The 24,730-nt window shown below is 34.5% G+C and overlaps 1 protein-coding gene across 5 annotated transcripts in view; it reads right to left on the bottom strand.

Moving 5' to 3' along the window:
* The window catches only part of Abca6 (ATP binding cassette subfamily A member 6), a 68,716-nt gene extending 45,807 nt beyond the window's left edge, over window positions 1–22,909 (bottom strand). The window contains exons 1-10 of one of the 5 annotated variants that reach the window (XR_012438459.1): window positions 22,698–22,909; window positions 21,579–21,679; window positions 20,134–20,338; window positions 18,710–18,868; window positions 16,378–16,481; window positions 15,484–15,710; window positions 12,182–12,323; window positions 8,835–9,020; window positions 4,931–5,078; window positions 1,978–2,143 (exon numbers count right to left, since the gene is read on the bottom strand). Coding sequence is in view for 4 of the 5 variants with exons in the window: in XM_074045261.1 (XP_073901362.1) it covers window positions 1,978–2,143; window positions 4,931–5,078; window positions 8,835–9,020; window positions 12,182–12,323; window positions 15,484–15,710; window positions 16,378–16,481; window positions 18,710–18,868; window positions 20,134–20,338; window positions 21,579–21,674 (1,433 nt within the window). In the remaining variant the exon portion in view is untranslated. Of the gene's footprint in view, window positions 1–1,977; window positions 2,144–4,926; window positions 5,079–8,834; window positions 9,021–12,181; window positions 12,324–15,483; window positions 15,711–16,377; window positions 16,482–18,709; window positions 18,869–20,133; window positions 20,339–21,578; window positions 21,680–22,693 lie in introns of those variants that run through there. The other 4 variants (XM_074045261.1, XM_074045260.1, XM_074045263.1 and 1 more) reach the window with 4 other exon arrangements.
* Window positions 22,910–24,730: the final 1,821 nt, after the last annotated feature.

The following is a 24,730-nucleotide window of genomic DNA, read 5'->3' as shown; positions in this document are numbered from 1 at the left end:
TTATTAGTCACTATTGATGACTTTCTCTTTGTTGAAAATGTCTACATCCCACTTCACTGGTTTTCTTCCTTTTTATAAAATGTCCCTTTTATGTTTTCCAATAAGACCCTCTTCTTTCACCAGACTCATCTTTTTGGTGTTCCACAGGGTTCTCTCTCCTGCCTTCCTCTAAATCTGTTACTACCAAACTTAGTACACATTGGAATCCAAAGGGAATAGATGTCTGAGAACAACCCTCAAAGGTTTATATTAGACTCACATTAACTGATCTGGGGTAAAGACTGACAATTAGGACACAATCTAATGTGAAGCCATGCTTGAAAAGTAACTGCTCTCAAGCTGCACATCCTGAACAGACTCATTTCATTGCCACATAAACCCATCCCTCTACCATTTTGGGTCTTACTTAGCATTAAGGACATTCACCTATTTTCTTCTTAATTCTTATTCAGACTTGTCATTCATCTAACCAGTTATAATATGTTGTAAAATTTACCTCTAAAATCATTCTAGTCGTAGGCCTTTCTTCCCCACACTAATTATAATCATTCTTATTTACTCCCTTACCAAATTTTTTGTCTACTGCTTCCAATTTTTTTCTCTACCTCCAGGTTATTCCCTTAGAGAGTTCATGTTCCACAGGGAAAATAGGATAGTTTATCTTTTAAATTGTTTTATTCACTCTCAACATTCCTTAGAATTTCCTCATGAGCCTCATAAGGAAAGTCCAGGTTCCTTTGTACAACATGAAGCAGCCTCTCATGGTCTCTACAATGACATATTTCAGCACTCAATGCCTCACGTGTTATATGTCAATACCATCAAACCATCTGTCACATACTGCACAAGGCCTAAAGCTCTTTGTTTTTCTCTGCTAGATGAATAGATGTGCCACACACACATATGTATACATGCATATGCAACACATAGTCATAAAGTCACATACATGAACATGCATATACATAAGGCATCATTTCATCTAGCTTATTCTTATAAGGATGTTCCCTGCAGCATTGTTTATAAGAGAAAAAGGTTAGAAAACTTCACTTCCTTGTGATGGTTCCCTATTTATTCATTTTCCTTTGCTTCCTGACATCTCAATGATAGCCAGATGTTAAGAGAATAGATTCTAGAGCCAGACTGCCTGGATTTCAATCCCAGGTCCCAGTTATAAGTTGTGTGACACTGGGCAAAGGAATTAACCTTTCAGTATTTTAGGTTTCTCATTTGTAGTATGAGGAAAAGCTCCTGCTGTATATGTTTCTGGGAGAATTAAGTGCAGTCTGGTACATTGGTACACAGTAACCACTATACAAACATTTCCTAAGTAAATAAGTGGTTAATAGTTAAAGTTATAATTCTTTAACTTCATTGCAAACTTAGTAGAAAAATCTATAGGACTCTTTAAAACCCATAATACTTGGATTCAGATTCTCACCTTCTGAGGTACGGTGCAGAACATAGGTATTTTAAGTGCTTCTGTTACATCCAAATCCTATAACCACCCTATGAAGATGTTCCTTGTATTTTATAGCAGACACTGAGACTCAGAGAAACTCTGTCATTTTCCCCAGATTACCCATCAATTGAAAAAGAAGTGTGGTATTAGGATCTAAGAGGTTCTAATTATGAATTTCTTGCTTCCAATATACCACATAAGCTGGATGAAACTACAGAAGGAGGGGGTTCAGAAAATGAAAATTGCAAGTATAAAGGAGAGGTGGAACATAAGAAAAGCAGAAAGGCATACAGGATGGAGTATGACAGGTAACATTATATGGAGGTAATAATCAAAGGGAGTTTTCCTTTCAAGTAGTAGTTAGAAGAAATTCATGGCGATGGCAGTGGAACAGTTCAAAGTAATGTAAATTCACAAGTTTCTTCCCCTTAATATTTTCCTCAGGCTCACTTTGTTGCTGTTGGTTAGCAATTCGTAAGCCTTCACTCATGTATTAGTGTAACTATAAGTATGATTACCTGATGGCTTCTTTTCCTTGGAATTCAGGAGCTATGGGTTCAAAATAATCATCAGAGGGAGGGTCAGGATCCTCATCTTTCTCAAGAACCTTATTATTAATCCTTTGGTGTTGGGAACATGAGGAATTCAGAAAGAACAATGGAGAATAATGGCGCTCATTCCCATCTAATAATAATCAAGGCAATAAAATATCAGATTGGTAATATTAATACAATGAGCAAATAAGCCTGGCTCACAATTATATGCATGACTTTTTAGACATTTTCCTTCTAACTTCCTATTATTCAAGAGAAAATCTGATAATGAAATAATCCGTGAAAAGTCAAAGGAAATAATATTGAAAAAGTTAATATAGTATAATGTTCAACAACATATAAATCAAAGGTTTGAATAAAATGTGATCTAAAAGGTATTTATAAAAATGAATGAAACAAAATAATTGCTAAAACATCACTTTAATATAGCACAAAAATAATTATAGACATGCTTGTGAACTTAATAATTTGACCATCACACTAGAATGGAAGTTAATACTAAAGTTTATAACACATGGAGAAGTTATATTTTTCCAAGATAAATATGGTAACAGCTTAATTGTTTCCTCATTTAAAAAATGAATAGTCAAAAAAGCACCAAATGGACAATATATATACATGAAGAAATGCTCCACAGCTTAGCCATAAAGGAAATGCAAATCAAAGCCACACCAAGTGTCTATGTCAGTTCAGTCAATAAGACAATCATTGAAGAAACAAATAACAAATACTGGTGAGGATGCAGGGGTAAAGGAACTTATACTCTTACAGTAGAAATGATAATTAGTACAATCACTGTAGAAATCAGTGTGGAGGTTCCTCAAAAAACCAAAAATGTAACTACCATATGATCCTGCCATACCACTCCTGGCCATATACCAAAGAACATATGTTATCATACAATAGAGATACCATGTTTATTGCAGCACTATTTGAAATAACCAAGATGGGAAATCAGTATAGGTGACCAACAAGAGATGAATGGATAAAGAAAATGTGGTATATATACATGTGATGGAGCATTATTCAGCTATAAAAAGGAATGACATTATGTCATTTGCAGGAAAACGAATGGAACTAAAGATCATCATGTTAAGTGAAATAAATCATAAACGACACTCAGAATGACAAATATCACGTTTTCTCTCATATGTGAAATCTAGATCTAAAAATACTTGATGTAAAGCAGGGGATGCAGTAGGGAGGGGGCAACAGCAGGAGGCAGAAGGGACAAGAAAGGGTGTGTCAGGGTGAATACAATCAAAGTTCATTGTATGTACATATGAAAATCATAATGAAACCCATAAAAATTGTGAAAAATAAACAGGTCAGGGGAATAAGAAAGAGTAATAAATAGAGCGAATGTGATCAAAGTGCATTATATGCAAGCATAAAATATCACAGTCATGGTCCTTACATTGTAAAATTGATACATACTAATAAAAATTAAAAAATTTTTAAAGGAAATAAAAATTAAAATGAGTAGTATTTGTTAATAATGGTCTTTGGATATAAACCATAAATAACAGAAGTACAGGAATATACATAAATACATAAGAACATATAATACAACATTAACTATAGCCTCAGAGGGAGGAGTACATAAAATGAAAGAATAAAATCATGCATTGTAAAAGCATTCTGATTCTCATCTGTGTGAAGAAATTCTGGGCTATGTGAACTTTTTTGGTTGTTTACAATATAGAGAAAGTTCAGTCACATAATTAATACACTTTATAAATATAAGCAATATGTCAAAAATATTAAGACTAAAAAATATACGTATTATGACTATTGAAGGTAAATGGATGCAATTAGAGGACATCATGCTAAGTGAAGTTATCCAGGATCAGAAACACAAAAGAGGCATGTTTTCTCTCACATGAGTAAGATAGATCCAAAGACAAACATAGACACAAAACAAGCATGATTGTATACAATTCAGAGGTAGAACATGCTTGTAACAGTGGAGCTACTCTATAGAACTCAGGAAAGAGGGAAAGAAAAGAGAATGATAGAGCATCAGTAATATCACATAACATAAGATGTGAAGGTAGAGGATATAAGGATGTGCACTAAAAGCTGTTGAAAAATGGGGTAGGAGGTAAAGGGATAAGGGAGAGTATTCAAAGGGATTGAACAGGCCAAAGTAAAGCACACCCATAGTGGGCATACATTGAGACATTCCTTCAAATGTCAACTCAAATATTAATTATGAAAACCAGGACAGTAAAGTAGGTGCAGTGTGTGTGGGGGGGTGGAGTACTAATGGGAGGGGAGAGGGTGAAGAAAGGTGATGATATATGGTTGATGGACTTCATATATCTATATGAAACAGAACTAAAAAACCTCTTGCAATTGCTTTAAGTAGGGTGGGGAGGGGGCTGAGAGGGAGAGATGATATAATATAAATAATGTACAATATAAGATTAATCAGAATTGTCAGTACAAATCTCCCCCCATACAATGAATATATGCTAATAAAAGTTTTTAGAATAAAAAATATTAAGACTAATGCTGATCCACTATTTATTAGGAAGTATTTCCATACTGCTATCCACACCGTAGTAAGAACAAATTCATTTCAGCTGGTTGTGATGCAAATCCTTATTATCACACTTTCAAAATATTTTCAGGGATACTTGAAAAATAACATAATTTAATTACTTATAATTGCATATTTTATAATTATCATTATATAATTATAATTTTTATTATATTAAAGTCAGCAAAAAATTGTTTCTACATAAAAATTTCTTTAGACTATTAAAACCATGAAGTAGAAAAAAATGATTCATTTGGTCTGAGATTAGAAATATTTCTTCTTTACTTGTGCAAACATATTTATATAACCTTAATGAAAACTCTCCAATGAAATCAATAACCATAAAGTTCAGAGAAAAAGCAACTTACTTACAGGGTAAGATTTTGTCAAAATATAATGCTAATAACAAGTAGAGAAGACCATCAAAAGACAAAATGGAAAATGTTGCTATCATTATATATGAGTCTCCTGAAGGATCAGGAAAAATCACACCATTCAAGTTATAATCCAGGCGAATAATCTGAAATTCAAACAAAAAAACCCCAAATGTTCAAATTCATAAATAAATTGTTTGGCATAGCAACAAGAATTACTAGTTTATTAACTATGTTTCTTAAGAAACTCTTCTTAGTTATTAGACAAATATATAAGTAAACAAAGGTATTAGTTAAAATATTTCTATTTTATAGTGACCAAAGGCATATTACAAGGAAACACTGATCTAAAAAATGCCATGTTCTAATATGGAATTTAAATTCACTCATTTACTTGTTTTCATTAAGTCATTGCAACATTACAGAGTATGTGATGCAACAAATTATGTGCAATTTTTAGAAAGAATATAAGAAACTATTTGAAATATCTAATAGGATATTGAGAGACTATATGTCTTTTAAAACTTATTACTGCAAATAAACATTTATAACTTTGCCATATAATAATAGCTACTATGTTCTAGGCACTATTTGAAGTGCCTTTTGTATTATCCCATTTAATCTTCACCATAAATCTCTAAAGGAAGCTTGTTATTTTTACTGCACTTTATATTTAATGAAACTGAGGCACAGCAAAGTTGAGTGGTTTCACTAGTCAAAGCCAAGATTCACATAATGAGCAGAGACAAAGCTGAAATCATAATTTAAGAAGTCTAGCTCCAAAGTCCAGTCCATCCTCAGACACACTATACAATTTCTCAATTTATATTAAACTGTTAAAGTTTCATGAAAACTTTTTTTGCTTTTTTTAATTCATTTATTCATATGTGCATACATTGTTTGGGCCATTTCTCCCCCCTGCCCCTCACCCCCTCCCTCTCCACCTGACCCCTCTGGCTTCCAGGCAGAACCTGTCTGCCCTTTTCTCCAATTTTGTTGAAGAGAAGACATAAGCAATAATAAGAAAGACATGGCATTTTTGCTAGTTGAGATAAGGATAGCTATACAGAGAGATTCCTAGCATTGCTTCCATGCACAAGTGTATTACAACCTGAATTGAATCATCTCTACCAGACCTCTTCACTACTTCCTGGTCACCTTCCCATATTGACCTCTGTCATTTTAAGGTTACTGTACTAGCTCCTCTGCAGTGGGGACATCAAATACTTTTAAGTTTTGGGTTTCCTACCTATCCCCATACCTCCTGTGTGTGCTCTCCCCTTAGCGTGTGATCCAAGTCTAATAATATTACTGCATTTGTTTTAGATCTAAAGTCTGCATATAAGGGAGAACATACAATTTTTGGCTTTCTGAGCCTGGCTAACTTCACTTAAGATGATGTTCTTCAGTTCTATCCATTTACTTGCGGAATGATAAGATTTCATTCTTCTTCGTGGCTGAGTAAAATTCCACTGTGTATAAATACCACATTTTCTTAGTCCATTCATCAGTACTGAGGCATCTTCACTGTTTCCATAACTTGGCTATTGTGAATAGTGCTGCAATAAACATGGGTGTGCAGGTGCCTCTGGAGTAACCTGTGTTGCATTCCTTTGGGTTTATCCCTAGGAGTGGATTGCTGGATCATATGGCAGATCTAAGTTTAGTTTTTTAAGAAGCCTCCATATTGTTTCCAGAGTGGTTGCACTAGCTTGCATTCCCATCAGCAGTGTATAAGGGTTCCTTTTTCCCCATATCCTCACCAACATTTGTTGTTGGTGGTGTTTTTGATGATAGCCATTCTAACAGGGATGAGATGGAATCTTAGTGTGGTTTTGATTTGCATTTCCTTTACAGCCAGAGATGGTGAGCATTTTTTCATGTGTTTTTTGGCAATTTGAATTTCTTCTTTTGAAAAAGTTCTGTTTGGTTCAGTTGTCCATTTCTTTATTGGTTCATTGATTTTGAGGGGAATGCAAGACTGGTCAACATTTGAAAATCAATCAACTTGTTAATCAATTCAACATACAACAGATAGAAAAGGAAAATGATATGATTAAGTTTCTAAATGCAGTAAAAATATTTGAGAAAATTCAGTAACTACTCATAATAAAGAAAATTTCTTCACAAACTAAGAAATCCTTCTTAATCTGATTAATTAGATCATAAAGACCAGCACAAAGCATCATGCTTTCTTTTTAATAGTAAGATGTTTAAAGATTTTCCTTTGCTTGCATTTCTATTCAGTGTTTGTTGTGCTAGATGTCCTGATTTGTGCGGTAAGGCAGGAAAAATAAACAAAAGACATAAGCACTACAATAGGAACGAGAGAAATCATCATTACTTACAGATCACACAATACCTAATTCTAAAATAAAACTCAGAAAAATATTTAATGTTTAATAACATAACAAGAATACTATATACTTAATATAAGTAGCATTCTTGATATATATGTGTGTATGTAACAACATCAGATATAGTGTTATAGATTTAGTAATATAATTTAACATGCAAGAATGCTGGATGCAACATTAATGTGTAGAAACCAGTCATATCTCTCACATTAATAATAAATATTTAGAAATAACAATTTAAATATCAAAAACTTAGTGTACACAATAATTTCTTTAGTTGATACAGAAGCATTCTGCATAAAAGGAAAACTTGACAAACTGAACTTTATCAAAATTAAGAACCTCCAATCATAAATATTATCATTAAGATAAAAAATTAAGAAATTTTAAAAGTTAGTAACAGATAACTTTGAAATGTCTGATATCCAGCATGTACCATGAATGCTTGCAAAGTAATAAGAAAAATATATAGAAACTCAGTAGGAAAATAAGGGAAAGATCTGGATTAATAACCACAATAATAAATCACTGCAAAGCTGACTGAATGGCTAAAACTAGGCAAACTGACAATACCAAATGCTGGTGAGCATTTAGAAAATCTAGAATACTGAAACATCACTGGTGTAACAATAAACTCATGCAGCCTCTTTGGAAAAATATTTGGTGGCAGCTACTAAGATTAAGGTTTGTGTATGCTAACAGGGCCCCACTATTCAATTCCTATATATATACCAAACAGAATATGTACAGTAGGAAACATGTACATGAATATTTGTAACAGCTTTATTAAAACTTGTCAAAAACTGAAAACTCTTTTCATTTATGGATAAGAAAATTGATAGTCACACAGTAGAAAACTACACAACACTGGACTACAAGCTACACACAAAAGTCTGAATGATACCTAAAAACATAATGTTAAGTGAAAAAAGGACAAATTTTCAAAAACACATTTTATGTAATATCACTTATTTAAAGTTAAAAATAGACAAAACTAAAAAAATTTATTTATAAACGTAAATGTAGCTGATAGTGAAAAACAAGGAAGTAATTGTCATAAAACACATTTAGTTGGATGGAGTATTTAGAGATGCTTCAGAGTGGATGCAACATTCTGTTTCTTAATTTGGTTCCTGGGTACTTTGATTTGTTTTATAATTATTTATTAAGCTGTATATTTATGTTTTGAAAGTTTTTCATATTTGAGTCATAGTTTATAAAATAAAATGTTTTTAGCTTTACACAGCAATTTTAATAAATTAGCAGTATGCTTCATTATATAAATGAAAATAAGAGAAAATATTTTATATAGAACAAAACTAGAATACCTCAAAATGAAAATACATCTGAGAGGTAAAATTCTGAGAAATTTTTTTATTTAAATTTACTTATGAGATGACAAGATTTGTACAATGTAATAGCAGCTGTATAGTAGAAAACTTGCTAAGAATAAAATCTCTTGGTTTAAGGTAGTGTTGACTAAAGGGTTTTGAAGTACCAATACTTTTGAAAGTTCAACAATAACCAAATTAACTATGCTTTTACCTGAGTCATTCCAGAAGTAAAGGCAAAGGGGCTACAAATACTCAAAATCCACTCCAGAGATGAAGGAAGTTGTCTGTAAAATGCAGTGAATCCCATACACCCCCAAAAAAGGGTAAGGAGAAACACAAGCAAATTGGTGAGGACGGCCTTCTGTAGCAAAACACTCATCAGGAATGCTAAAGCTATCTGAAAGAGAGAAGACATTTAGCTGTTGTATGTATTCAGTTCATTGAGAATCTATTCTAGTACACTAACATGAGGCTCTGTATATCACAAAGATATTTATCAGTAAGACAGTGATGTAAGTATGAAGGTATAATGATTCTCTTCTTGCTCAACCCTTTTTAAATAAGAACCTTTAAAGAAACTGGAAGATCTGAAAACAAGGTAGAAATACAGACTTGGAAAAACTGGATGAAGCAAAATTAATGTACTAAACAGGGCATCTATTCATATAACCTCTGAAAACATCTTAGAATGTGGGGAAATCAGAGGCTGTTCAGAGAAGGGTGAGAACAGTGAATTGAAGGAAGAAGAGCTATTTTGGATGGCTTCAATGTGATCAGGACCTTTACAGGGAGAATGATAGGTCCATCCCTCAAGAACATACTGAATAATCATCTAGAAAAGTCTGGGAGGAGGAGCCAAGATGGACTATTAGAAGTACCTTTGCAAGACTGCCAGAGAGGTGTCAAAGAGACAAAAAAAGAAACTATATTCCAAGGAGTGAAGGGAAGGAATAATTCTGGGTCAGTAGAGAAGTAAGGGGAAATCCTCAACAGCATTAGAATAAAAAAGACAGCGCTACAAAAAGAGCAAAGCAATTCCCAACTTCAACTCTGGCTCCCCATGGGAAGCAGGGAACCTCGCCCGAAAGCATAAGGCAAGCAGCCAGAAAATTCAAACAATCCCAATAATAACAGCAGAAAGGCAGTCCTAAATGCAAGAGAAACTCATAGTTCTTACATTCTTTAAATCCAGTTTGAGGATTTAGTCTAAAAGTGACTTCTCTGCTACAAAGGTACTTACTCTGGACTTTATCCAACCATGAGAACTCAAACTCTCTCAACAGCTCTAACTTATCTTAGGGAGTCATGGTTCCCGCCAGAAGACTTGGGCTTATGAACACATCACAGAGTGGGAAACAACTTCCATCCAGAAATGCTGCAACTTCATGACCACTGGCTATCATGGCCATAAGCCTGAGATTCACCTGTGCTTGTGCCATGGAAATTGATGAGGATCTCCTTCCCAGAACACAGGTTCAAGAGTGCAGCCACCAGTACAAAACCCTGGTTTTACCCAAGTCTGTAAACCCAGATCTGCACCAGTGCCTTCACTTTCTCAGCATGATCTGTGGGAGAGCTCATAACACCCCAACCTTGGGACAGTGGACAACATTGTTGCAAGGTCCTTGTTTCACCCATTGACCATTGGGAAGGCTCCTGACAAAACGCCACAGTTACACAAACCCAGCAAGCAGAGACCGCAACCCTTACCAATACCTGCACATGACTGGTGGGATCTAGGGAATTCAGATCTAGCTATCCCACAACTCTGGGACTGCATTTGCAGGTTCAAAGAGCCTCTGCAGCATTCAAGCTTTTCCCTGGGGACAAGGAGAAGGGCCCATCTGTGTTCTTTACCTTCAGGACTTCACTTCATAAGACTGAATTCATGTCATACCAGATGAGCAGACATCAATAAAAGGACACAAGAATGAAACATGGCACTTCCAAAGAAGAACAAAAATTCTCTAGAAATAGATCTCAATTTAAAGGAAAACTATGAGGTGCCTGAAAAATAATTTAAAATAATGATTCCAAAGAAACTATGTGAGATGCAGGAGAATGCAGATAAACAACACAAAGAATTGAGAAATTCACCAAAGAGACAGAAAGTTTAAAAAATAACCAATTAGTAGAGGTATGAATTTCAATTGATGAAATAAAAAATACAATTGAAAGCTTCCACAGCAAATTAGATCAAGCAGAAGAAAGGATTTTAATACTTGAAACCAGTTCAACAAATTAACAGTCAAATGTAAAGCAATAAAAACAATTAAAAAGAATGAAGGAAGCCTATGAGACCTGAGGGACGTTGTTAAGTGACCAAATACATGCAGAGCAGGAATTCCAGAACATGAAGAAAAGGGAAAAGTTATTGAAAACCTATCTCACAAAATAATAGGTGAAAGCTACCCAAATTATCAAAGAGATGTGAATATTCAGATTTAAAAAGTTCAAAAGACATACTGGCTAGGTTGCACCAAAACAGACATTCACTAAGGAATATTGTAGTCAAAGTGTCACAGGTACAAGGTAATGAGAGAATCCCCAAATAGCAAGACTAACGTGTTGAGTCATATGTAAAAGAGGGCACACCAGACTTACAGCACAAACCTTACATGGCAGTAGAAAATGGGAAGATATATTAATACTGAAATTAAAAAACCTGCCAACCAAGAATACTATGCCCACCAAAATTATCCTTTGAAACTGAAAGAAAAATAAACGTCTTTCCCAGATAAGCAGGAATTCATCACTACCAGACCAACCCTATAAGAAATACTTCTGTAATGAAAGAATGATGACTACAAACATCAAAATACATGCAAGTACAATCCTGAGTAGAACAGATACACAAAAGAGAAGGAAGAGAATTAAAACTTAGCATGTCAGAAAACTACCAAATCACAAAATAAATAATAAAAGAGGCAGAGAGGGACAAAAAATATGCAAAGCAAGAATACAATTAAAAATGACAGAAAGGTGTTAACAACCTTGAATGTAAATGGATTAAACTCACCAATTACAAGGCATACACTGGTTGAATGAATTTAAATAAATTAAGACCCAATTATATTCTGCCTTCAAGAAACCTACCTCACTGCTAAAAGTAAAGAGTGGGAAAAAGATATATCAGATACATAGGAACCCTAAACAGGGCAGGTGCTGTGGTGGTACATTCCTACAATCCCAGTATTTAGGAGGGAAAGACAGGATGATTGCTGTTTGAGGCCAGCCTGAGCCTGGGAGGGGGCAGGGGACAGGGGAAGAAATGGCCCAAACAATGTATGCACATGTGAATAAATTAATAAAAAAAGTCGAGTATTTCTAGAATCAAAATCGTTTTGGATGCATAATTTCATTCATTTGGGCCTTCATAAAAAAGGGAGATCCTATCTTTCTTGGTTTGACATCATTTTCTCACATCCATAGAAATTTTCTCAAGCAAACACACATGACACAGAATAAGTGATTTACTAACCTACCAGGGCACTAATAATTTGCCACATGTAGCTAAGACCTAAGTAGAAAAAAATGGTAATGAATGTATGAACTTACCAAAGAGAAGCCAAATAAGAAAAAGAGTGTAAATATGACGAGGAAGCCGGTCATGACTATGATTTCACTGGATGTTATGACAGTCGCAATGAATATGGAAATAATGAAGATGAAACCAGCATAGATTAAGCACCAGGAGAGCCTAAGTAAACACAAAAAGTTATTTAAATTATTTTAACTTTATTAAGAAATATCTTACATGTACAAATCACCTGAAGTATATCATGTTTACCCTCATATCTTAATAACTATAATATTGATAAATATGTCAGAAGCCTGCTCTGCACACTTAATGCAACCACAATTCTCTACTTTTTTCCCAGTCTGATACCTGCTTTTCTAAATGGGCTATTTAAAATACCCATGCATTTTGATTGCCTTTGTCATACATAGGTGATAAATACTGAATGCTGGTATAGCCACCAACCAATGGGATAGGATGGTACAACCAGTAAAATGACTGTAAACAATGGCCTGGCCTTGTTGGTGCCCACAGGTTAGGTATCAGCTCTGAATGCTTGCACTTAGTATGAACACGGTACAAAGTGCATCACATTGCAGGCATTCTTCTATAACTTGCCTTTATTAGTCAATGTTAACAGTGTTATAGACTGCTGTATAATATTTCATTGTATGGGCACACCCTCAAGGTCTGCTGCTCATGGACATATAGATTATTTCCAATGTTTTTCTGCTATTGCATTGCCAAGAACATTATTATATTTGGGGAGAAAATGCATAAGAACATCTCTAAGGTGAAAATGCTAAATTAAATGTTGTTTTGCAGATTTATTTATTACCAAGGGGTACTGATTATTGAACTGGCAGAAAACATAACAGTTGCTAGCCATGCAAGTAATCTATAAGCATCAAGTGTTTGCTAATTCTAAAGGATCTCTGCCAGCAACACCTCTATTCTCCTTAGTGGAAGAAAATAGAAATTACTTAATTCCATCAGGGATGTCACATTCTTCTTATTCCAATTCATGATTTCTTTACTTAAACTGATATAAATTATGGTAACCTTTGTATTTTCACACTGTCTTCCTTTAGATGTGGTCTGTTCAAATTTGTATGAAGTATTTATTAAGAAACAGTATTCAATCTAACAAGACTATAATGTACATAAATCCAAGCTTCTCATTTCATTAATAAGAAAGCGATAATCCCTCTTATTAGTTCCTGAGTTTATCTAAGGTCATAAAAGAAATCATTAATAAGGCACAGATGAAACTATAGGCCTTCTCTTTCTTTCTTCAGAGCTTTTTTTTTCTTCTTAAAATTGGGTAATTTTAAATAAGAGTTTAATAGATGAAAAATTCTTCAAACATGTTAACACTGGAAACTGGGATTGGTACATCCCAACAACATTTTTATGCTGTGTCTACTGCTTATTTGACTTTTAAATTTTTTTCATGCTATTATAATGTTTAAGCCTGTGCTAGAAACATCTGCATTCTTTAAAAACATTACGCATTCTGCAAAATTCAGTTCCTGAATGTAAAAGGGAACTGCTTTAAGTAGGAATTTAAAAAAATCATAGTGTAGGAGAATTAGGAGTTAAAGAGCTTAGAACATTACACAGAAAAAGGAACCAGCTGCATGTGTAGAGCTGGGGAGCAGATGTTAGTAAACTTACAAAATCCTTCTGGCTAAGGCATCATACTCAAAGAATAAATGCTGATTACATTTCACATTTACAACATTAGTAAAAGAAAGGTCATAAAATTTATTTCCAAAAGACACCCAGCACTTAATAGAAATGTTTGAGAAATTTTTTTCTTCAAGGATACATACTAAGAATCATCCTGAAAATGAATCCATGTCCAAAAATTATAGCTTTTTGACTTGAATATGGAATTGACCAGTGCAGGACTGGACTTGGGTGACTGCAGGCAATCTGTCCTACAGGACTTGTGCTTGGCTGAAAGGAGGTCCCTTCTACATGGGTTCCTTCTCACTTCCCTCCTAACAGACTCTGTGGGTGGCTCTAAATCCATTTCTTTGTATTTCCAAATGTCCCATTGCAAAAAATTCTTCTCTCTTTGTTTTTTTTTAACTTGAGTTTCCTTTTTCTATTTCACAATTCATATATATTAGACTTAAATTATCTCTTAGTAAAATATATTTTACAGAAAAGTAAAAATTTCCTAAACCATAATTGTATTTTAAGGAAGGCATGGCTTGCAAAGGACTATCCAACAAATAATTATTCATCCATTCCTGGTAGTTCCATGTGCATAGAGGGATTTTTGTTTAGGTTTTTTGTTTGTTTATTTGAGACAGGGTCTCTCTATATAGCCCAGTATGGCCTCAAACTCATCATTCTCTTGCTTCTGATTCTCTAGTGCTGAAATTATGGTTGTGCAGCACCATACACACAGACGAGTATTTTCTTGATATGAGGGATATACAGAGAAATGTCTCTCAAGATTCAATATCAGAAAAGTATTATGTTTCTTTTGAGGTAAAATAAGCAGATTATTTTTCCTTTTCATAAGTACTGTACATTTTTGTCACTGGTAGTCTTACAGGATTCTGTTTGGCTTCTTGAGAGTTTAGGCTTTATATGACTTGCATTTCTATCTATTAATCTCACTGCTAGTATTTCTGTAGGTTTTTGTTACTATGCAATCATTTGCTTTTACTATGGTACATATGCATAAATAGGCACACAGATAGATATACACATGTGTTTATATAAATATACATACATATATATTTCAAAATCATTTTAAATTATTTGTGGATTGGGGCAAGATTCAAATACGTTTTTTCATGGTAACTTATCTGCTATATCCTGGACATATTACTGAGACTATCTCATTTGACCCTTCCCTAAAATATTTACTTGCTCCAAAATGCATATGCTTGGTGGTCAAGCCATTACAGTACTAAACTTTCTTCAACATGAGGAAGCTTTGAGAACCAGCTGATGACTGGGCAGAGCTGCACTCAGGTCACTTCAGTTAGAGTCCCAGCTCTGGCACACGCCATCTACCTGACACTGGACAACTCTGTTATTCTCTTTCACCTTTACTTTCTGTGTTTACAAACTGGATGACAGTGCCTGGGTCATAGGGTTAGGAAAAGTAAAAGCTGACTAACAGGAAAGGTGTTCAGTAAATTAGAATCACTACTTCCCATGGCAAAATTTAACAAAGACTGAGTCAAGAAGTCAGAACAAAAGAACAAGTAGCTTGTGTATCAATGTTAATCCATGGTATTCTGAAAAGCTAATATGATTTTCACTGCTTCTTGATTTCTGCTTATTAATTTTCACTATTGAATTACTCACTTACCAGAATGCTGAATCTTGCAGACCCATCATTTTCATCAAATCCTTGGACTTCTTTCTTTCTTTTGTAATATCAAGTGATACAAAATACATAATTGGGGAGAAATAAAGCAAGCAGACTAAAATAAATATTTCATTTTGGAGAAAGTCTTTAGAAATAAAAGGCAATGTCTTCATATTTATAGCAGTAACTGACATCAGCTCCTCCATCACAGAATGATTTGTTGTGATCTAAAGAATATGTAAGCAAACATAAACCATTATTTAAAGGATACAAATTGGTGCAATCTGAGTAAGCACTGTACATTGTACGAATGTCTATTTCCTGGTTTTAATACTGTACTATACTTATGTAAGATTACCATTAGATGATTACCATTCTATGCATTATTTTTTGCAATTCATATGACCATTTCAAATTAAGAGTTTATAATTAGTGTGTTCCTTTGTCTAAATTCCTTTTTCATTTTATAAACGTTTCTATCACTGCCATGATTTGAATGTGTTGAAACTTTAACTCCATGTGGAGATATTAAAGGCATGGCTTTTGAGGGAGTGACAAAATCATGAGGGTATCATCCTCATGAATGAATAGTGCCTTAGGAAAGGCTGGATGGAACTAGCTGAGGCCCTTTTATCCCTTCCATCCCTTCTGTCATGCAAAGACACCTAGTTAGGGCCATATGTCAGGAATGGGCCTTTGTGGGATTTTGAACCTTCAGGTGCTTCCCAGCCTCCAGAACAATGAGGAATGACTTTCTACTCTTTACAAATCACTTAATCTGAGGGATTTGGTTACAGCAGCACAAATAGAGGAAAACAGTCCTCTTTCATCAAAATCTTGATGCCTGTGCAATTAGCATCATTAAGCATTAGAACTTTTCAATTGAGCACTTACTTCTATAATAGCAGAGTTAATGAGCGTTTGTAAAGTCACAAATCCTCTATTCCAGTATCTGGACAATATGCACGAAAAGTCATCATATGTTTCCCAGCAATGAGCTGTAAGCACAAGAAAAAGCACAACAGGATGAGGAAGTTGAGAAACAAGAAACAAGAATCTCTTAAGAGAAAGCATTCTACAGGAGACTCCACCAATCAGAATGTTTAATCACACAGACAAAAGAAGCAAATGAATGTTCTTAATAAGGTAATTTTAAAGTTAGGTGTAATGCACACTTGCAACCCCAGCACTGACACATACTAGACTAGTGGCAATTAGCAGTCTAGGAGCATAAAGAACAATGCCTTAGAGCTTTCACATCTAAGTGCCCCTCCCCCACCATGTTCTGCTCCAAGGAAGGCTCAGGACTTTCCCTAAACTGAATGTAGCATGTGTGTAAGAGGAAATCTTTGCTCCAAAGTAAACTTTGATTGATTATCATAGTAAAATTAACTGAATTCTAGATAGAGACTGAAGATGCTAATGAGATGCAATGTATGAAGAAATGTGACTGACAAGCTACTGTGCAGGCATTGCCTGTCCTCCACACGTTATGCCCAGGGCTGCACTCCTGGCTGAGGGAGGAACAAAGAAAGGGGGACACCACCTGCCTGCACTGAGGGAGACTGTGGGGACTTTCTTTCCAACCTCTCATATGGCTTCCCTTATGTTACAACATAAGAACAGGGCCAAAGTAAAGTATACCCACAGCGGGCATACATTGAGGTACCCCTTTAACATCAACTCAAATATTAATAATGAAAAACAGATAGGTACAGTGTGGGGGGGTACTAGTGGGAGGGAGGATGAATGAAGGAGATTAAGGCAATGGTATGTGGTAGATGGACTTCATACACCTATATGAAACAGAAATAAGAAACCTCTTGCAATTGCTTTAAGTGGGGCAGGGAGGGGATTGAGGGAGAGAGACAATAGAGGCAATGTAATTAATGTACAATATAAGTCTAATCAGAATTGTCACTGTGAATCCCCTACCCCTGTATAATGAATATATCCTAATAAAAAATTATTTTAAAAATTCACTGACCAGAAATAAAAGCTTTTACTGCTGTGTTTGAGTGTCTCTGGCTAATTCTTCTCTTGTAGGTTACAGGGTCCCACAGGACAGGTCTGTAACAATTTTATTCTTAAAGACCACAGAATATATAGGAAGTCTTAGAAAATAAAAAGATGAAAGCAAACAGTGCCCACCATACTGGAGTCCATGCTATGTCTTAAAATGCCAAACACATTCTAGCCTTGCCATTTTCTTTGTACTCAAATCCCTCCAGATGGATACACAGCTTACTCCTTCTCTTTATCCAGAATTCCTCTCATCATAGAGGCCTTTTTCTGGCCACTATAAATAAAATATCTGAAATAGCTTTTCCTATCATTAGCTTCTCATTTTGTCTTATATTACTTTGCTGGGTGTATCATTTTTCTTCAATCGCCTGGCCCTGACTAGAATTATTCCTGTGAGCAGGCTCTGTTACCTTGGTGTACTTCAATCTGCAGGACTACGACCAGTGCAGATCTTGTAGTAGACACCCAGGTCAGAACTGACCCCAATTAGTCACATCAATTCTACTTCTTGGAGGGTTCTCTAACCTCTCTGGGAGGTTCATTCTATCCTGGAATCCTGTGCAACTCATTCTCTAGCTATATCAGGAGTACTCTCTTAATCTTGGAAACCTAATCACATTGATTAAAGTATCTCAATGGCTATCCAATGGCATAGGTTTAGAAGATACCACAAGATCTCACCCTTAAGTAACTTCACCTTCATTCTCCCATTACAATCCTTTCCTTCTCATGCTTCACCTCAGTCCCTTCCCATCAGCCTTTCTTCTATCTGAAACATAATGCCTCTAGTTATGCAAATTTGCTACCCATCTGGTCTTAGTCAACTCCTTATCCTGCCATTTATTAGGAATCCCTAGTCTAAATCCTCATAAGTACCTTCCCTTGTACATGTCATTAATTATTAATTTCTGGTTTTCCTACTAAACAGGAATGCCATCTGACATTAGGACTCATCAGATTTGATCACTCTTGAAGCCTTTGAAACATACCTTCAAGCTCAATGGATGTATGCTGAATCACTGTACAATGTTTGAGAGTCAACCTCTGATAGGAATGCACTATTTGCCTTGTAATAAGTTAAAAAATGAAATGCCATTCTATTTTCTCATGTGCCATTGAAAACATGTGTTGCTCATATACTTTCTTTCCTTATGTTGAAAACATGAAAATTCTCATAGTGATATATTATATGGAAAGTTACCTGAAAACTCTTCTTCCAAAAATGGAGCTGCATAGCCTAGAAAAAATCTTAACTTGTAAGAGAAACTGTCTTTAAAGATGATTCCCACAGCATATGGCAAATTCTCCAGAAGTATCTTATCCATGTATGTTGTATTTGGTACCCCAATGATTTTTGTTCCTGTGCATTATAAGGTTAAGTTAGATGTGGAAAACTGTTATAGTCTTGTTAAAACAAAATATGATATTTGACTATGTCATCATATTTTTTTTGAGATATATATTATCTTTTTATTAGACATACTATTTTTATTAGACATATATCACTACCCATTTAAATGAAACTTGAACCAAAATGCACAATGAGAATTTTTATTTAATATTTTTAGATTCCAGGAAACATGCATGATAATTAAGTGTTTCCTTTTAATAATGACAGGTATCAGCACAAGATTTTGGTACATTGAAAACATGCTGGGGGGATTAGTAGGCATAAGAGAATGAGGACACAAAATATAGAAGTAATTGTTGTAGCTACTACACATCTGAGGATTTCAGATTTCAGATTAACTGATGCAAAAACAATTTATATGACCTTCACCTTATGAAGGAAGCAATATAATAAAATAATTCTAATAGCCAGAAATTTCACTGGTTGGAAATTGAGTATGAAAGAGTACACTATATCCAGCTTGCCATGAATAAAATATGCATTTTGTTTCATCTTGGTTGCATAATGACCTAATTTAAAATGAAGACCTTTAAATATGTTTACATATTATACTATATGCTGAAAGGATAATCTAGATTATTCATCCTACTTTATAACTATGGAGTCATGAAATTATTGTTCAATAATCATGACCTAATTTTTATTTAGATTTTTCCTGAATTATAAATCTTAATTAGTGTATTTCCATATTAAAAACACACACACTCACCAATGGCTATATTTCTCCTAGTCACTATTCTGTGAATCTGAAATTATAAATCCGTTGTTTCATTATATTCCAATAGAAATGTGGTCCCTGCTAAACTGAGTCTCTATCAAGCAGAAAAGTTTTAAAAGACTAATTGTTGTACTGGACACCAGTGGCTCATGATTGTGATTCAAGCTCAGCCTGGACAAATAGTTTGTGAGATGCTATCTCCAAAATAACCAGAACAAAATAATAGACTGGAGGTGTGGCTCAAGTGGTAGATCACTTGCTTTGCAAGCATGAACCCCTGAGTTCAAACACAGTCCTACCCACTCTCCCAAAAAACCCCAAAGAATTAGAAAAAGGTTAAATGTTGCAACAGAAAATAAACTAACCAAACTGCATGCCATACTTACATTTGTTTGCATAATATATAACTGTTACTTCAAATTAACATGTATACATCTAAGCAAAAATAAATACTAATAACAGCAACTCTTATCATTAATGCCATTAATGCACTTACCTTTCATAAAGGGAGCAGCTGCTGTTTTATTCATTATTTGTTGGGTTATATTAGAGACTGGTGTGTATACAATCATTGTAGAAGACATATTAAATTTATCTACCCGTCCCAGATCCTGAGGAGGCTTTTCATGAAAATGAATATTTTCTCCAAAATATGAAAACAAACTCAAATATACTCCTACCAGTACTGGGATGCCCCATTCCTGCAAAATATTTTTTAAAAGACAATAATGAATTCTGATCATTTTTTACTTCAAGTCAGTAAACATCAAAGAACTATGGGAGATAATTCCAATTTCATCATATACTTAGCTTCTCTTTGCTCTCTACACTTCAGAGCATGAAGAAACCAATGAAAGATAAATACGGAGTTAATAGCCACACAAATCATTCTTGATGCTAGAAGTAAATTTTTGCATTAAACCAAGAACTACTTCAGAAGCCATCTAGAAACTAATAAGATGCAAAACAAGATAGAAAATTTCTATATGCCCAGAAAGCCAATTCTAGAGTCTATAGGCACAGCATGTTCCAGATAGGCTCCATGGTGGCAAATAGCAATGGTTTAGCAGTTGTCTCATCCTTGTATTCAAAACTAAAGGAAATAAGAAGAAACTGAGTGGTAGAGACTCTCATTTGGATCACCAATACTAATAATCTCTGCTAGACTACATTTAGTCTTCAAAATTAAGTGGAACTAAATGATGGAGTTCTGACCAGGCAGATATGTGCCACTTCCAGGCCTAGTTGCTGATCCCTCACATAACTTTCTACACTCTCTCTGTCTCAGTAGTTCATTTTTCTGATCTTCTGGCCCAATGCAGAGGATTCACCAGAGGTCACCAAGGCCTAAATTGGCCAGGGTCCTTACATGAAGACACCTAGATCCCTAAATGACTGGAGAAGATTCCACATTGCCAGCCCACTTTTCTACTACCAATCTTTAGACTATGAAAATATCGAAAGTTAATCTTTTTATGTTGAGCCCCTGAGACCTGTGCTAGTCACCTGTACTTAACCCATAACCTAGTGGTTGGGTTAGGTTAGTGTCATAATTCTCGATTATTAGTATTGGTGATTTCTACATAATCGCTGTATAGAAAATTAATAGCTTTGAATATAAGACCAAAAATTAAAATTCCTCAATCTATGCTAGGCAAAATATTTATTATTTCTTGTCTCTCAATGTATATGTGGTAACTTTAACATTTGCTACAATTTACATACAATTACATTTTCATTTGATCTCTTTTTAAAATATGCCTAGTACTTTCAGTCTTCACATTCCACATTATTGCTCAGAGACTATTATGCCTCTCAGTTGAACAAATTCAACTAGAGAATCAATAAGTCCAGTCTTCCTGATTAAAATATAACATTTGAAATCATTAGGCAATGAAAGAGGAGGGCTAACTGTGGAAAGAGGCAAACAGTCAGACATACCAATAAGCTCTCTCTCTTCATTCTCCATTTTTTAAGAAAATTCTTGCGCAGAAGTGCTTGAGTTTGCTGATACACACTTATCTGTTTTATTCTCATTTCACCTATCATTAAATGAACAAAGAATACATAACCCAGGAAAAACAAATACAATAAGAAAAATGTTTATACTTTTGAGTAAAATATTCACTACTTTTAAGAACTGTTTAAAATGTATATAAAATATTATTGCAATAATTCATACCTAATTTCACCTCAAATATACCCTTTATGCTATCTGGGGGAGTGGATGGTGCTGGGTAGGTACAGTGATTATTACTATACTTTTATACTGAGTGTTACAACAGAAAAACTATCATTAGTGTTCAGAACCTATGAGATAATGTCATATTTTTTGCCTTATGTAAGCAGAATCCAACAATGTGAATAGTGTAATTAAATTATTTCTCATTCTACTAATAGTTATTTCTTGTTCCTTGTATTTTAATGCAAATAGCAGAGATAATCAAATTAACACCAAAACTCTGATTACTTAAATTCATCTAAACCACAAGTTATGTTCATTAGATAAAACCCCAATAAAATATTTTATTGTAGTATTTGCCTTCGGATTGAAGTGAATCACTATTAACAAAAGAATTAGGTTGTGGGATAACAATACAGACTCAAATTACTTGAAGCTTGATTCTAAAACACAAGAATAAAACATTTCTCTCAATTTTCTGAATTCAGAAATCCCTAAATAACTCAGGAAACAAACCACAAAATAAAATTTTTTAAAGGAAAGGAAGAAAGATGTTATATTGGAAAGTAACTTTGCCCAAATGTTTTCAAGTAAACAGAAGACATTTTCCAGTACGTATTATCTCTAAATTTAAAGATTCTTTTAAATGTACATATAAAAATATCCCAGCAATTCTCCCTCAGCTAGTACAGAAGAAAATTTCACCATTTTCCTCCATTCTATTGCTATAGCTATACAAGAAAAGTTGGATGGGAAAAATTTAGTCACTAAATCTTCAACATAAAGCATATAAGTATTTAAAAACACCTAACAGATTAATTTTAGCAGTGTTCACCCACGTATTTGGCATAATACAAAGAAAACAGAGCTTTACTTACTGTCAGGAAAATTAGAAAAAGTACTCTGGAAACACAATCAAGCACAGTTCTCTTTTTTGTCTAGTGCAATGATTAAAACTTTATCACTGCTTCTTCATTTATTCCTTAAATAGGTGGCTACTCCCAGCAGTTCTTACTCACTGATTTCTGAAAAAGGGTGTAGTCAAGTCAAGCTGCACATGACGAACTTGTGTTTTCTGTGTCCTTTTTTCCCCCTAATTCTGCAGGGAAGTGACTGTTCTGTGATTGGTGGGAATAAAACAAACTCAATGTTTCTTCATTTGGCCTTTCAACTCCAGGGATAAGGGAGGAAATGGGAAATATGGAAAATGCTACTAGTCCATCAGACATGATGAGATCAAGATGGAAGAAAGGGCAAGAAGAGCAAAAGTAATAATTAAGCAAGCAAAGCACTTAAATTTGAGAAATATTAATTTATGTTTTTTTCATTACTGATGGCTAAATGGAACTATCAATCATAAACTTGGTGAATTCAGACTAAGTGGGGAGAGTATGCTAGAGCTGAAAATTTTCTTTTCTTTTCTTTCTTTTTCCTAATAAAGCTAAGCAATCCACAGACTACCTTAGAAATACTCCTGGAATGGACCAACGAAGAGTTAGCGACAAATTCCTTTCTCCTGGTCTGTTCATAATGGATGCAGGATTTGATAAGATATATGAACAAAATAAAATAAAGTGGGTTGCCTTTAACAAAAAGACATTAAAAGGGGCTGGAATGTAGCTCGGTGGTACAGCGCTTGCCTAGGGCCTGGATTCAATCCCAGCACCAAAAAAAAAAAAAAAGACCTCTCCCCAAAAAGACATTAAAAGATTCAGGTACACTTTTATGTATGAATGCTAGAAAGAACTGAATTGTATTCAGTTCTCATTTCAAAGTCTATCTCTCTGAAAACAATTACAAACTTTTCTTGACCTGCCACAATAAATGGCAAAACAGGAAACCAAAGTCCATGAATTGGGAAATCTCAAATATTTGACATGGCTCCCAATCCACAGATGTTAATAATCATAAAGCAGAGATGTTCTAGAGTACAGGGAAGAATTTTAAAACAACAGTCAAAGCAATGATATTATACATGTGTGTATATGTATATGTGAAAATGTTTGTGTGTGTGTGTGTGTGTGTGTGTGTATGTGTGTGTATCCTTGGCAATTTATTCTCTTTTTAAAAAGAGTCAGTAGTGAAATATTACATGTGTTTTATACTGAAAATTGGCAGAAAACAAAGGTAACAGAAGAAGTCATGGGGGATGGGAAAAGATCACAAACATAAAATTTTTGTAACAATAATGCAACAAAATTTAGTTTCTTTTAAGTCACCTAGAGTATAGTGTAGGTGTCTATTAAAATTTTTTGTTATAGTTGTTTCATACCCTTTATACTCTTTTAGAATTGTTCTTACTCTGCCTTTCTAATCTATTATAATTCATAGCTATAATATCAGTAACTGCTTAGATTAAATATATTTTTACTAGTTTCTTGTATGTGTTTTGCCTTCCTCTTTCTTGACCTTATTCTGACTTATTTTCATCTGGGGAGATCATTTTCCTTATTTATTTGATTATTTATTCAGCTGTGCTAGAGATGGGACCCAGCACCTAATACCTGGTAAGCAAGTACCCTACCACTGAGTTACATCGTGGCCCTGTTTTCTTCATTTAAATGTAAAGATTTCCCCATAGGTGATGACTTAACATGATGAGGAAGTCTAACCTCCAGCTGAAGAACACTGAAATGGTGGATAAAAACATAACCCACAGTAGGAACTCCAATATCTAACTAAACTTTTTAAAAGAAGATACTGAAATGAAAGTACCAAACAATGAAAGAAGAAACATGTATTCTCAGGTGCTACAAGTGAAAAGGGAGACTAAAATTTCCCTTGAACTATGAATGGCATTTCAATTGCTGCCCAAAGATGTATTGGACTGAGACCTAAGCCTCAGGTATTAATGCCTCTGTGGCCTGGACTTGATCCTCGACAGGTCAAGAAGCTGGAATTCATATCTCTG

The sequence above is a fragment of the Castor canadensis genome, chromosome 11 (assembly GCF_047511655.1).
Source record: "Castor canadensis chromosome 11, mCasCan1.hap1v2, whole genome shotgun sequence".
NCBI lineage: Eukaryota > Metazoa > Chordata > Mammalia > Rodentia > Castoridae > Castor > Castor canadensis.
The sequence above is the reverse complement of the archived record's forward strand: the minus strand, read 5'-3'. Positions and strand labels throughout refer to the sequence as shown.